The sequence below is a fragment of the Amblyomma maculatum genome, chromosome 8 (genome assembly GCF_055883805.1).
Source record: "Amblyomma maculatum isolate TAMU_Amacu chromosome 8, ASM5588380v1, whole genome shotgun sequence".
Classification (NCBI taxonomy): domain Eukaryota; kingdom Metazoa; phylum Arthropoda; class Arachnida; order Ixodida; family Ixodidae; genus Amblyomma; species Amblyomma maculatum.
The window spans coordinates 94,593,319-94,609,420 of NC_139351.1; the positions used below are offsets into that span (position 1 = coordinate 94,593,319).

At 43.5% G+C, this 16,102-nt stretch overlaps 1 protein-coding gene across 2 annotated transcripts; it reads left to right on the forward strand.

Moving 5' to 3' along the window:
• Positions 1-384: 384 nt before the first annotated feature.
• LOC146181854 (uncharacterized) lies at positions 385-15,234 on the forward strand. Of its 2 annotated transcripts, XM_084576873.1 has the most exons (4): positions 385-629; positions 3,297-3,425; positions 5,562-5,714; positions 13,939-15,234. In XM_084576873.1, the coding sequence occupies exons 1-4, from the start codon at positions 539-541 to the stop codon at positions 14,667-14,669; spliced, it is 1,104 nt and encodes a 367-aa protein (XP_084432999.1). In that variant the 5' UTR covers positions 385-538; the 3' UTR covers positions 14,670-15,234. The 2 variants fall into 2 exon arrangements, with proteins under 2 accessions (XP_084432999.1, XP_084433001.1); XM_084576875.1 differs by lacking the exon at positions 385-629 and having other exon boundaries at positions 656-3,425.
• The last annotated feature ends 868 nt before the right edge of the window (positions 15,235-16,102 follow it).

Here is a 16,102-nt window from a genome sequence, read left to right on the forward strand (position 1 = left end):
CGCTTCCTTTATTGTTTTTGGGTGCTTCTCCCTTTTACACAAGTGACATGTGGAGAAGCCATCGTGATGGCTTCTCCACATGTCACTCTACAAGCATCAAACCCAACAAGCCATCGTTGGCTTGTTGGGTTTGATGCTTTGCCCCGTTGCATCTAGGTAATGCAGGAAAGCAATTGTAGTGGGCGAGTACCGCTGATCAGTTCTTCATTAAAAACGCCTGTATGCTGTGCAGTGTAGGTGTAAGCCTTACATTCAAAATTCCTTCAATAAGGCACTTGTAGTCCATACGTCTCTATTAAATTTACCGGTTTCTAACCAAACTATATTGTGAGATTATAGTCTAAATAAAAGCTTGCTGATCATAGCAGCCAGTGGTTACTGAAAAACGGGTGCATCTATTGACCTAAATTTTGCAGTTAAAATTGTTTCCATGGCAGTCCAGTAAAGCTGTTACAGAATTGAACGCTTTATTGAGGAACTAAATATTCAGCCTTCAGTCTCTCCAGGTTCACAGTTTGTGTACTGATCCTTCCATTGCATGTATCTACTCTGCTTTCCAGTTCCATGGTGCTGCCATGTTGGGACCAGTACACAAAACAAAGCAACTGATGCTTGTGGAATTGTTTCTGGTATTTATGATTATTTTTTTCTTTCTTTTTTCAGGCATTGGGACGAATGGCAAGCCGTGGAGTAAACAGCCCTTATAAGAGAACAATTAATCTTGTGCCGACCTACACATTCTCAGTGGCTTATTCTATAGTCCTTTTCATTTCATAGAAAAGCTACCTCAAATGACTGATGGCCAGAGCCAAGAAGTCTCAGGAGACAGCACTGCAATGTTGAGAAATCATCAAGGGCAACATTTGCGTAGAGGGCAAGCAGATTTGCAAGAGGGCTGTTTTAAACCAAAATAATTTCAAGTGTAACCCCCTTCGCACACTGTTGGGTAACCAGCAAGAAAATGTGGAATTGTTGCAATGCGCAAATGTTACCTGTGATGTGAACACATTGGCATTTATGCTGCCATTTATGGGTACTGACCGGTATCTGCGTGCATAGTTCAGTATGTAATAGAATAATTTGAGATTTCCAATCTTTGATTTCTTTTCTTTCTCCATTTCATTTTTCAGCTGATTATATTTTACTAATTATGGGTGAATTATTTGTGATGTGGAACTTTTTTGTACAGTCAAACGATACGACTACTTTGGAGTATTTAAAACCATTTTGTTGGCACTAGGAGTAGGGCCATCAGTATCGGGCGCACATTTGACCGTACTACTTACAGCTATGCTTGTTAAAGGAAATAATATCTCCATTAAAAAAAACTAGCAGAAATAAAGTCGTGAAGCTGGCAGACAAAAATGCAAATTGAAGTTCATTTTCGGAAATTGAGTTGTTATATTTTCACTGATCTTGCTTGAGCAATAGGGCAGGATACCGTATCATTTTGTCACTGTACTGCTATTGTAATAGAACATTTTCTTGGGATGCTTGTCCAGCAACACTTTTATATGCTTCGGAGAAAGCTCTTTGTAGAGTGATGCGTTGCTGTCTATTGAGGTCCTGTATGCCCTATCAAAACAGTCTGCAACTTTGTCACCAATTTGTATGCACAAAAGGAGAACCACATATTTTCCTTTTTTTGTACTTCCAGTTATTAGCTTGTGTGTTTTTGTTTGTTTGTTTTGCAGGTACACTTTCTCCTGCGATTTAAATATTTTTTGTTAGCCTACAAAGTGAGCTGCATTGAGCTTTCTCAAGCCAGAGCGTGCTAAAGGCGCTCAGCTGTGAATTATTTGTAGTGTTAAAGGATTCGGTTTAATGTTTTGAATGGTCTTAAGTAGGTCAGTTATGCCTGGGCCCAAACGAGGATAAATCCTCCAGTCGAAATGTTGCTTTGTGGACTGAAGCTCCTCCTCAACCTTTGTTTGGTTTTCTTTGAATTTGTATTGTCATCTTTGCCTCGTTGTGCCCTGTCTGTTATGATGTCACATGCATCTGGTCAGTTACAAGTGATGCCGCTGACGAGGATCTTTAGAAGTGTGCATATAGAAGTGTGCATATATATATATGTTTCAGGTCTCCCATATCACCAAGCCACATTCTGCCACATAATTTGTATTTACGTGTGCTTTTTTTATTTGCTTTGAAGTGACGAGTGGCCTTAAATGTGTGTGTTTTTCTTGAGATCAACCTCACAAACGTGACACTGGCACGCTGTCTGGCACAGCTGGCACAGCTGTCTATAAGTGCACCTCCTTCAATGCCAGCGTTGTTTATGCTCACGTGTCAGATGGCCTGGAAAGCATGTGGTCGGGGTTTATACATTTGCCACTTGTCTGTTGGAAAAGGTTTTACCCCCTGCGCTGTTCTCTGCAATGGCATGCGAATTTATGATTTTTGCATCAGCCAGACAGATAGATAGCTGGTGTAGCGTACATGAAATCTTAGTTTGATAGAAATTTGTTCACTCACTGTAAGCATTTGTGGCTGCCTATCACTTCTTAATAAAGCAAGCGTGTTCATAATGTAATGGCACTATGTATATAGGCAGGCTCTTTAACTGAACTGCTAAGCATTGCCAAGAAAGGAGTTGACTGCATCACCATGGCATCACTAAGGTTTCTGCAGAATGAGCTGTGTTACTGTAAAGATTACCGAAGCTGCCAGATGGCTAACCTTACTCCTTTTTTGTTAGGGACACCAAAGTCAAATCTGTTAATTTTGATTCTTTGTAGAAATCTATTCAATGCCCATTTTTGGTTGGGGTTATGTTCTTTAGAGACAGATGACTCATTTATTTTTGATAACAGTGAAATACACAAATAAAACATGTTGGCTATGCTGAGAACTACACTGTCATCACCAATTTAAAGTGCACAGTGTTGCAACCTACCTTTAATGATACACGTTAAAAAATGCATTAACTACATTTTCAAAATCAGCAAATTACACCTCCACTTGTATTCCACTTTTTTTGGCCTGATCTCTTATAACTGGCCTCATAATTCACAGTATATCTTTAGAATGGGACAATATGTTGATACAGGCCAATTTCAGTATAGTGCACTAGTGAATAGTGTTTTAGCAAACTATGACATAAGCTGCTTAAATACGTTTGATATTTGAAGCTTTCAACTCTCACAAGAGAGCTGCATCAGCACACTTTTAATATATATGGATATTTTTTGTCATATTGCTCAACAATGTGTGAATTTGCCGAACGGCTCACCGTATATCTGTAATTTTCCTCCTTTGTTCTCTGCACGTTGCATGGGATATGAACATACCAGCTGTGGAACATGAAGATATGGAACCGTTCCCTGACCAGCCTGCTTATGCAGATGTTGAGGACACCCCAGTTGCACCACGAGAAGAGATGGTACTGTTGCTGGACCAGCCTGACTCTATGGACATTGCACGTATGTTCATTAGAACAAGCTTTTATACCTTTTTTATTTTTTTTAAAGTGGTGTATACCGCAAGAGACTTCCAATGTCTGTGCCATGAAGGTGGTAATGAGACTTCCAATGTCTGTGCCATGAAGGTGGTAATGGTGCACGTTCGAAGGTTTGACCATATAGTTTGACTTTTAGCTTGGTTTTAACAGTTATTTCTTTATAGTAATTCATTGATTGGGAGGTTGAAATATTGAGCTGAATTGTGTGAATATTTCAGTGTGGACAGTTTTGTTTAGTAGTTTATTTCTTGACTGAACTGAAAGTTGGGATATGTGTTGAACTGTGGTTCCCATGTACAGAAGAAAACATTGTATGTGGAACTTTTAGACTATTTACTAAATAAAGCATAGTGCATTTTCTTGCCCCTAATTATGTTTCAAGTCTTCTAACTCAAGCCGAATGCTGCGGTGAGTAAACAATGCGCTGTGGAGCAAGTAGCTGCTCTTTGGCTTTGTTTTTTGTGCATCACCCTTGATATTGCAGCTGTCAGACAATAAAGAGGGCCTGCTTCTTAAGTAGAAGCCGGACCGAGACAGTGATAAGAAAAATAAAGGCATTGGTGAATAAAAATTGATACCGTGTCTAGCAGATAGGTAGTTGACAAGTAGCAGAAATCTCTGTTACTTGTTGATCCACTGTAAACAGTACGGTTACCTATCATGATGTTCATGAGGTAGTCGTGTTGAGAATGTATAGGAAAACTAGCATGCAGCGAAATACTACATGACCTGCACATGTCGCCTTAAGTTTTAGTGTCTGCTTGTGCCTGCGTGACTTAAATGCTGCCAAATTTTGCATATACAGATACGATTTCCGCAAATGCATTGACAAAATATGCGCTGACACCCGGCAGTCCAGTGTAGACTCATATCCAGTCAGGCATAGGAACTGAACACAGGAATTCTTTTTGTTGATTGGACGGTGTTGTGTATTTATGGTTATAGTGTGGTGCTGGTGGATGTCAATCTTCACTGACCTTTATTTTGCAAGCATAAATGCAATGAAGTGCCCTAATTGCGTTGATTTATTCCTGTAGCAAACTATTTTGACAGAAATAAATTGGAAGTATATTTTAGGCCTCAAACATAATGGGTAGTTATGATATGGATATATGAGGACACCATAGAATTAGCATGATTGACTAACAGGAAAGGTCAGGCTATTATTTTACAGCAGTTCTGTTATGCTCCTTACAAAAATCTGAAAACTTTGTCTACTCGATCTTAATTTTCACTCCTGAAGAAGGTATACACGGGTTCAAATCAGCTCTATTTTACTTTAGAATTAAGTATAAAGAAACTGTAGCGATGCAACTTGACATTGTTCATTGTTTCTCGCATAACAAGGTATGAAATGGTTACATACAAAAAAAAACACTTATGCACGTGTAAGAAGATCATTGGTCTGTAATAGAGTCATATATTGATTACTTCAGAACTGTTTCAGCATTTAAAAAGTGACCTTTAAGTTTTCAAATGGTTTGTTCCAAATTAAGGCTGAAGCATGAATACATATTGGTACTTTTGCCACCAACATTGTTAGAAACTGCAAAACTAAAATGTCTGTTGAAAAAGTTTCTGGTAGGACAAGGCAGATATATGTATGCATATGACTAGTGGGATGCTATAATTTAATAGATTATAACCACATAGTCCAATTTATAACCCACTTAACAAGGAATGGTGCCATATCATGTAAAAGTGGAGTGGATATGTCTGTGAGTTTACTGGGTGTTATTTATAACACTTATAAACATCACTTATGTAATATTTTGTTTATGTGGACCATATGCAAAGCCTCCAACACTTTATGCGGTAAGTTATGTGGCTGTGAAAGCATCTGTAATATAAGGCTTTTAGTGTACGAAGTGTGAAGAACATTCTAGCTTTCATTAGTATGTAACAGGCTCTTTAGTTAGGTTCCTTACTCAAAGCTTGAAGCAGCACACATAGGCATTTAGTAGCATCAGCTTGCTGTCACTATGCCTTTTGCAGAATGAGCTATCTCGTCATAGTGGTTAGCTACATATGAAGTTTTCATGCGATTCTCCTTTTTTGTTGCTTTTTTCTCTCCTTTTTCTTCTTTTTTCCTTACAAGATGGATGGTGTACGAGCGTGCCTTTTGTGAAGCAGGAAGAGGTGGAACCGTCAACATACCATTTGGCTTCCGTGGATATTAAGCATGCTCCGGTTGTGCAACAGCGAGAGCTAGGACAGACACCAGATTGGCCTAGTTCTACAGACGTTGCATGTATGTTATTAAAACACTTACTTTTTATTGGTAGCTTAGAATTGGGCTAGTTCTGGATTTGACTACAAACAGCATAGGACACAACAATAGAGGCAAAAACTATGCTCACAAAGGTTAGTCACTTTGAGCTGATGTTGAGCGGAACAATGTATGCAAAATATCATATTTACGCTCATTACGAACAGACTCGCATAATCAACGCCCCTGCCACTTCACGGTGTGTTTATTATTTTTCGTCATTAGCTCCTCTAACAGTGGGGGTGTGGGGGGGGACTTGGCAGAGTGCCAGCAGCTTTGACAGGAATGCCCGCAGAGCAAGCCTCATCTGGTTGTGCAAGCTTGGTTTTTAGTATGTTCCCTTTATTGTGCCGTGTTTGGGGCGGGGCAGTCCTCTGCCACAAAATAATTACAATGTGTGATAAAGCAGCAAATGCCTTTTGAAGTCAACGATGCTTTGTGGCTGGCCACATGCTTTTGTTCATGACTGATGGGTGAATGGGTGGACAACTCTAGAAAAAAAGAACATTTTTCTCATTCCATGAACCCCCCCCCCCCCTCACACTGACGTCAATTTTAAAGAGAAGTGGGTTCTTTACGCGAGTAAACACAGTATTACAGGCCACAGAATAAACAAAGGTGTCATTGCACAATAACTACACAATTACCTGTGCAAAATCAAGAAAATTTTTTCTTTTTCAGCTATTGCAAATAGCAGGCTGCTCACACAATCATCGCTAAGCTTTATAACTTCATGTGCTAAAATGCACTCATCTTTCTGATAACTGCTTTTTAACACAATGGCATCTGTCAGTCCTGGCACCGGGTTCCTAGGAGCACCTACAGTAGCCAGCCTATTTTTTGGACTCTGGGACCAGGGAAGTGGTTCATGTAATCAAACAGGCCAGAAAATTTGACCTTATAAGCAAAGTCTGCGGCAACGTGCACTTTTGCACACGCAACCATCTTAAATGACTTTCGGCAGAAGCTAAAATACTTTGTGCTTTTCCGTTATCATTTTGCACAACAGAGTCAATGGACTTGCATAGTGCAGTGTATTCTCATGGGTCGGTAGGAGTGGTAAGGGTGTGTGACATGACGAGGGAATTGTGATCACATGCCGGTCAGGTGCCTGTCAATTGTTAATGCCAGTTTTTGTTGCTGCCCCTAAACGGCATGGCACGTGAACGCACAGGCACTTTAAACACACTTCTGCAATAGGCAATCGAACAATTGCAAAATTTAATTTCTTGAAGTTTATTCTGGCTCCTTTATGCAATTGTTTGCAGTTAGCACAACAAAAAAAAAAGTTCTTCGTTATAACTGATTGAGCATCAAATTTTGAATTTTTTTTTGTTTATTATACAAGCAGAACTTCTATAGAAATAAAGCACAGACCAATCAAACTTATTTCACTTCGCTTCATCCGGTAAGTCGCTATATTCTTGTTCGTTATAGTGAGGTCTGACTGATAACCCTCCAGTTTGAACCATCTCAGCCAGTCATGCTTTTGTAATGTTCATGCATTTCACGACTATATGCTCATGCCGCTAAGGAATACACACGCTGCACAATGCAGTAATATTCAGTTTCTGTAGGTAATGATGGTTACAAAGATTGCAAGATGGAACTCACGAGAAAAAAGCAAAGATTGTGAGTCAGCGCTTGTACTGTGGCTTTCTTGTATCTTGTCCTTTGTCTTCGTGTTCGCGCTGTTTATATTAATAATACCGAACAAGAGCCTCTGTGAATTCACCAAGCCCCACCTCCCATGTCGGCTTCATTTTTACTTCAGTCGCACGCTCATTAGCTTTAGTCGCCGTGATAATGAAGCACATGACTTTTTTGCCACTGCTTCAAAATGGTAATGATAAACAGGGAACCAAATTAGATCCATCCAAATGACTCTGCTTAATTACGAGATGGCACCTTTCACAACCATGCAAAACTGGTTGGTTGTGACAAAACCTTCCCACACTATTGCTGGTGCGAATTTTAGTCTGAAAAATTGAACTCTTAGACTCCACGGAGTCCAAACTATCGGTCATGAAAATGTGCACCTTTCTACGGAAGGTCTGACAGTTCCTGAATGAAGTCCGAAATATCGCGCAAGTCCAACTTATTGGAGTTAAGTGAGTGAGTGAAAACTTTATTGAATATTTTAAGGGTTTCGCGGTTGTGAAGTCTCCGTCGTCTTCTCTGGCGCTGGCGACTTGAGACTTCTCGTCAGCAAGGGTGGGCCCCTATTCCAAGGCTCCACTGAGTCGTGCTGCATCAGTCGCGTGCTGCACTAAGGCCCTTTGGGTCGCGAGCTCGCTGCTGGTGAGCCGACTCTCCCATTGCTCCGCACTCGGGTTTTCGTGTTGGTGGAATGCTTTGTTGCGTTCGCATTCCCACGTGATATGATAAAGTGTAGGTGTGGCATCGCACCAAGGGCAGGTGGCTCTGTATTGTGTCGGGAACATTTTATTAAGTATGTGTAGGTTAGGAAAGGAGTTGGTCTGTAATCTGCGCCAGCCGGTCGCTTCCTCCTTTGTTAGGGCTTTGTGTGGTGGTGGATATCTAATTCTAGCTCCCCTATGCAAGTGCAAGATCTCTGCGTATCCCCCCTCGCAAGCCTGTAGGCGGAGCTCCGGAGCATTTGACTGCCCTGCTCGGAATGCGTAACCTCGAGCTAGGCTGTCTGCTCTTTCGTTCCCCCCTATGCCCGTGTGGCCCGGGATCCAGATTAGGCTATGCCTGGGTTTCTCCTCGGCGGAGGTTGCCCCGCTGAGTATTTTAAGGGCTGTTCTGCTGATCCTGCCCCTCGTGTAGTTCCTGCACGTCTCCTTCGAGTCCGTCAGTATGTTGAGAGATCGGCCCGTTCTGTAGCCTTCTGCTGCCGCCAGCGCGACGGCAATTTCTTCGGCCTCCGCTGTGCCGGCGACCTTTGCCGTGGCACACGTGATCATGTTTCCTTCCTTGTTTACCACTACCGTCGCGGCTACGCGTTCTCTCTCGCGCAGATATACGGCAGCGTCCGTGTATACAGTGTTGTCTAACTGGGCTAGCGTTCTCTCAACGTACTCGGCCCTCGCTTTTCGTCTGCTTTCGTGAAGATTGGGGTCCATGTTTTTCGGCAATGGTCCCACGTTAATGGTTTTCCTAAGGTGGTCCGGTACGTCCGCGTATCTGTCTACCAGTCCGCTCGTGTCCCGACCCAACCTTCTTAGGAGCGCTCGTCCCGTGGGGGTGCTTCTGAGTCTCGTGATTTGCGTTCCCAGCAGAGCTTCGGCGAGCTCACTGAAGGTGTTGCTGATGCCTAGCTGGAGCAACTTTTCGTTCGACGTGTGCTTGGGTAGGTGTAGAGCAGTCCTGTACGCCTTCCTGAGAATGATGTCGGCTTGCTCTCTTTCCGCCTTGGTCGTCGCGTGGTACGGCAGGGAGTACGTGACTCGGCTGACAATTAGGCTGTTAACTAGCTTGAGAGTGTCTTCTTCTCTCATTCCATATCTCTTTTGGGAGACTCTGTTGATCATACGGCCCACCTGCTCTGCCGCCTTACTCAGCAGGCTGATGGTGTGGCTGCATTTCCGGCTTCCTTGCAACCACATGCCCAGGATCTTTATCATGTTCTTTTCCGGGATGTTCTGGCCCTCGAGAACGACCTCCAGTGTCGCTTGGGTGGGATGCTTGCCGACCCTGAGGAGTTCCGATTTCTCCGTCGAGCATCTTAGGCCCCTCTCTCTGGTGTAAGTTTCTACGCAAGTTGCCGCTTCCTGTAGTTTTTCTTGCTTCTCCCCGAGTGATCCTTGGGTGACCCATATCGTGATGTCATCGGCGTATATCGCGTGTTGGATGCCCTGGATCTCCTTGAGCCGTCTTGCAAGTCCAATCATTGCCACGTTGAAGAGGACGGGCGATATGACGGATCCTTGGGGTGTGCCTTTGCACGGCGTGGGGAAGACGTCGCTTCTCAGCTCGCCCAGCCCCATGGTCGCCGTTCTGTCGCTCAGGAAAGCTCTGACGTAATCGTGCGTTCTCCTCCCGCAGTTGGTGTTGTTGATGCCTTCCATGATGGCCGCGTGGCTTACGTTGTCGAAAGCCCCCTTTATGTCGAGGGCCATGACGACGTTTTCGCCCGCCTTCGGCATCGTCTCAAGCACTTCCTCCTTGAGTTGGAGCAGCACGTCTTGCGTAGAGAGGTTGGCTCTGAACCCGTACATGCTGTCCGGGTACCATTGTTCGTTTTCCAGGTGCGACTGGATTCTTTTCGTGATCACTTTCTCGTACAGCTTGCCCAGGCACGACGTTAGAGATATCGGCCTGAGGTTCTCGATCTGCAGCTTTTTGCCTGGCTTCGGAATCATCACGACGACGGCGTGTTTCCACTCCGTCGGCACTCTTCCCTCTTGCCAGAGCTTGTTGAGGTAGGTCGTAAGCTGATCTATCGCCTCGTCACTGAGGTTCCTTATTAGCGAGTTCCGGATCTTGTCCGCCCCCGCCGCCGTGTTCTTCGTGGCCGATCTTATCGCCTCGACGACCTCCTCTCTCGTGATGGGTCGGTCCATGGCCGGGTTCTCCTCGCCACGTATTCTTCTCGGTAGCTCTCGACCTGATCTTTGCCGTAGCACTTGATCCGGACCTCTTCGAGTAGTTGTTCGTCCGTGCCTTCGTATTGGTGCACCAGCCTCTGTATCGACTTGCTGCCTTCGGATTTGTTTTTGCTCGGGTCCATGAGGGCCTTGAGGATCTGCCATGTTCTGGCTGTGCTGAGGGTGCCGTTCAGCGTGTTGCTGAATTGCTGCCACCCCTGCCTGGCCAGCTGCGTCGCGTACTGCTCCCTCTGGTGTATATGAATTGCTGCAGGAGGCCTTGCTTACGCTTGTACCCCCTGCAGTTCCATTGCCAAAGTTCTAGTTGTCGGTGGCGTTCTGCCATGTTTTGTTATTGTTGTTTGTGTTGGGGGGGGTCTCTGCGCCGAACCTGCGTTCGTTGTATAGTCTGTCTCTGGCGTCGTTGGTGGTTCTTTGCGTGGTGTTGTTTTTAACATAGGTTCTAAAGTTCTGTTCTTGTAGGGCAAACTTTTGTTGTGTCTGTTGCAGTTCACTTTGCATTTGCTGCATCTGTCCCTGTAGAGCCATTATGAGGTTTTTTATATCATCAATTGGGGTTCCCCCTTCGTGGGTTTGTTGCGCCATGTCCATCGCCTGAGGTGGTGGAGTCGGCGTTCTAGCCGGCGAATAACCCGCCCTCATTTCTTGTTTCTCTCTGATAATGTCGTTTAGTTGTTTCTTTAGTTGCCTCGCTTCCTCGCGACTTTGCTCTAGTTCGCGCCTGAGGCTCGAAATCTCTTTTAATAGTTGTTTGTCTTGTGTGGATTGTATGTTGTTAGTGTTAGAGTGCGGAGCAAAAAGTGATTTGGGAGGGCCGTCTCCCCAGCTCACCTTAACACCTCCGCCGCTCTTCTTCTTTTTCTGTTGCCACGGCTGCTGCTTTTGCTGCGGCTGTTGCTTGCCGGCGTTGCCCAGGGGTGGGTAGGACCCGTCCCGGTTGGACCCTTGGCTCTGGCTCCGGCTGCTTCCGCGGCTGCTCCGGCCCGGGTCCTGGCTCTCGTCCCGGTAAAAATCTGTCCGCTACAGTATTTTTAAGTTTACTCGATTTGTCATCACACACTAAGAAGTTTGTCCCACGCAACACGCACCTTAAATGCACTTCATTCTGCTGACTTGTGGTTTCAGCTAGAGCACTGCATGTGCCACACAGCGCTTCGGAGAATTAGAGTTGGGGTGGCCCTAACACCAGCAGTGATCCGAAAGTGGCCTCAATTTCGGTATTTATACCCACACCCTGGATGCCCCGTATGCAAGTCTAGAAATATAGAAGCTGACATCCGTCACCTGCTGTGGCAATGGCCAGCATTCAAGCTGACGCGGATCCGGCACCTGATGGCAGCTGGCCTTTCCCCCCATAATCCACTGTCATATGCCGTTTGGAGGCTGGGACCGCATCATCGATCACTCCTCGATTTCATTGCATCAGCCAACCTTTTTTCATTTATTTGACCACACCCTTCATCTATCATAACATTCCTTTTATGTCCTAAGGCTAATAACTTTGCAAAAAAAAAAAAACACCTCAGAAGTTTCTAAAGCAAATGAAAAAAGCATACATGCATAATAATTTTCCCTCATCAGTAACACACCTTTTAATTCAAGCTGGCCTTCCGACAATAACTGAGCGAAATCGTTGTGCACGACTTAAATTTCTGTACCAATTAATTAAAAGACACTACAGATCAGAACTCGCCGATTTACTTGTTTTTTCGTCCGGATACGCAACCTGACAACGACACCAGCTAACTTTAACTCCTTTTCGCGTTCGAAATAACTGTTTTAGATACTCATTCCTTCCACGAACTATTTCCGGTTGGAATAACTTCACTAACAATGAAGTGCTGCAGCCATCACTGACGTTGTTCTCGCAACATATCACCTAGTTTCTTTTTATTGCATTTGCTATTTCACTGCTTTGTTGTATATGTTTGGTTCTATTCTTAATTGTGCAGAAGAGCTCCAACTTGCACTGTAAATATTGTTTATTTTTGCATGTTTTGTTAAACTGCTTAGTTTGTATTCCCACCCTGCTAAAATCCCAATACTGGGATTGCAGTATCAATAAATAAAATAAATAAATAAAATGAAGATTTGTATTCAGCTATATTTTATGCCCTACAATTATTTCTAAGTATGAAGCATACTTGCAGTCAGTGAAATTATATTTTTAACGAGCACGATTTCACAGACTGAATTCATGGCTGAACGGGTCGCCTTTCATGCAGATGAAAAGCAAAAGGGCTTGCATCCATACCACAGCAACTCGGGCTATAAGGGATGCCATAATGAAGGTCTCTGGATAATTTCAACCACCTGGCGTTCTTTAACATGCACTGACACTACACATACATTAGCGCCATGCTTTGCACTTCAGTCAAAATGCGGCCACCGTAGCCAGGATCAAACTCTGCTACCAGCTTAGTAGTCAAGCGTCTTAACCACTGAGCTGCAGCGGCAGGGCAAAAATAAATGAGTCATTAAAAAGTAACATTTTTTTCTCAACGCGCACCATGGCTTTATTTTGTTGGTGTTACTGTTATAACGTCCTAAATATACTTCACTGTAAAATAGTAAATCAAAAGCCCAAAGTCGGCCATCTATGTACAGGCCCAAAGCTGACCCAAGCCAACAACGTTAAGCACGTGCCCGGCCTGGGTGATGTCCCAGCCCAGCTCGACCCTAGCTTGTGCACTGCCCTAGTTCCAGCTACATAGGACAAACTTCCCACTGTCTAATTGATAGATTGAGAACATCAGTACAACTTGACAACCAGACCAGCTTGGAATCTGCTGTTGAGACTGTTACTGTCAACCCCCAATTAAAAACACTATCGCGCTGCAAAAGCATGAAAATTAGTAGGCAGTAAGGGAAGAGACTATTGAAGCTCAAGAAAGCATCAAACTTAGCAATGACGGTGATCAGCCTTCCAGGGTTTACTAGCATCTTTATTGTCTGCTCAAGCCTGCTATGGGCACGAACTGAAAACGAAGTAATTTTACCGCAATAGCATTAAAAGCACCGCTCACCAGAAATCCAGTGTCAGTTCAGTGCCAACATTTGTATTGTAAGCAAAGGATCATGAGCGTGGTGCTGGTAGGCGTACCTGGCAACTGACATGGCTGCACACTGACTGGACTTAGGGTTGCCTGAGGTTACGTTTGGCTGGAACCGCCAACTCGAGACTCTCCTTTCGTATGGAATGATGATATATTAGAATCAGCCTGCCACGACCCTTACATTCATGTTTTTCATAGATCATGCACGCACATTCATGCGGTTGGTTACAGCTTGGCCTTATATGCAGGGTGATACTTTCGAGTCATAACCTTGAAGGTGAAGCTTAAGTGAACCCTATAATTTTTATGAATATAAGCAAGTAGACGTGAGGGTGATTATGCAGTTATTGTGCAACAATATCGACTTTCACTTTGTGAATGAAATGTCAGTTGAAAGTCTTACTTCAAAATAAACCTTATTCATCTTGAGATTAATTGAGTTGGGCAGTAGTATGTTTCAACACCTGTTGTATAAAATTGCTTCGTTACTTCTATGAATAATGAACACAAAAGATAATGGGCTATGACACGTTGGGTACCACATTTTATTGACAATATTCTCGTTTCATGATGCAGGCACGGCCACCACACATCGCAAGTATAGTTTGGCGCCTGTAGAACATTCAAGGATTGGGACATCCGCTCCGGGCAACGCTGCTACAACTACTGATTCTGGTCCAGCTCAGAAGTTTCACCATTGCAGCTACTGCATCAAAATCTTCAGGACAAAAGGCGAACTGATGACTCACACACTCATCCACACTGGCGAACGTCTGCACCAGTGCCACTTGTGTTCCAAGAGGTTCAGACAAGCAGTCCACTTAAGGGCACATATCCGTTCTCACACTGATGAACGTCCACACCAGTGCAAGTTTTGCAATAAGAGGTACAAAACAAAGGCTCACTTAATAAGGCACGTCCGTAGCCACACTGATGACCGTCCATACAAATGCCAATTTTGCGGGAACAGCTTTGCACTTCAAGACAGCCTGTATAAGCATTACCGCACCCACACGGGCAGTCGACCATTCCAGTGTGAATTTTGCAGCAAAGGCTTCCTAAACAGTAGCGACTTAGTTGTCCATCGCCGCACCCACACTGGTGAAAAGCCGTACCACTGCCAGCTTTGTCCCATGGCCTTTGCATGTACTTCCAACCTTCAGAGGCATTTGCGAACTCACGACGGTATAAAGCCATTCAACTGTACCTTCTGCGAAGAGGCATTTGTAGAGAGGAGCGATTTGATAGCCCACAAAAACGAAATGCACAAAATTAAATCAAGTTCTGTCGTCCGATATCAACTTTAGTCATAACCAACATACTTGGCATTATATGTCACATTTACCAGTTTCTTCCCATCAGCAAGGCCTGCACAAAAAATGTACATGGGTGTAAGTCCTCGAGATGTGCACAAAGTTTTTCTCAAGAGAGAGCGGCACTGTTAAGCTTCACATGCGTTATTGACGCTGGAATCATGGCACACACTGCATCATTCTTGGAGGGACAAAGCTTTCAGCGGAGATACCTAAATTTGCATATTTGTGTAGCAGTGGTGCAAACTCGAGCCTTTGTAGAGGCCAGCAAAAACATTCAAGAACCAATGGAGACCTAATTTTTCTTCAAACTTGGGCATTCCAGGTGCATATATTTTAGCAGTGCTTCACAGTTGCATGTATTAGGGACTCAGTAACCGTTTTTCTTAAACATGCCCAAACTTTGAAGCCCTGCTTGTGCGGTACGCTTGGTTTAGCATTGTTTCTAAAGAGAAATGGCTTGGTTATGTTTTTAGGCTCTGTGTGTAGTCTTGAATTTATATGTATAAATAAAAAAATTACCGTACCGGTCGATGTGAAATCTATTTTTTTTAATGCAAGTGGCATATTTCTGTTTACTAATTGTGTCCCCAGTGTGTCAATTATTTATTTTTTCTAAGAACATGCAACTTGAGAGACATTTTTTTTGTCCTATATTCTTGGAAAACTTTTTTAGTGTGGCATTCACCCTTATGCTTAGTATTCTAATTAATCTAACTTACTTAATTAATGCTAACTTAGCCTGTTATGCTATCAGAATATTTCTGGAGATAAAATTTTTTTTCAGCCATCTGGAATGCTTACAGAAAAGGAAATGAAATGCAGTAAGCAGTTAAGCGTCTTTGGAGCTTCCATTTTGTCAAATTTTCCTGGACATTGATCAGCTTAGGAGTAAATTTGCTCTGAGAAAGCATTGTGTGCATTTTGTTTGTTCTTTGCACTCATAATTTTTTATCACGTTCACTAAAATTTGAAGACCTTTCGAAGAAATAATATGTGGTAGGAAAGGGAGAAAATTAGCGGGAACAGAAGGATTATGGGGGAAATGCACACCCTTCGATCCACTATTGTAAAATCTTGGCATCTAAGAAATTCATGAAGTGTATGCTTTGTACAGTCTTGCAGAGAAAGAGAGAGAAATAACATTTATTTGCACCCGTCACAAGGTTGGCGAGGAAGATTAGTTATGTAGCCATAAAATGCTTTCAAGTATTCTGCCAAAACACTTTTGCCTCACACTGATTGCATGCAGTCATGGTATATCACGATCAACTCTTCTGCACCTGATTTGAATAGTATCGAGGTTTCTCCAGTTAACACACTCCTACCCGTAGAGTTTTACACACTCGTGCAGGATGCCAGCGGCAGTAAGTGCACTGTTTCACTCGCTGTTTGTGAGGATGTGTACATGCAGATATTAGTTCATT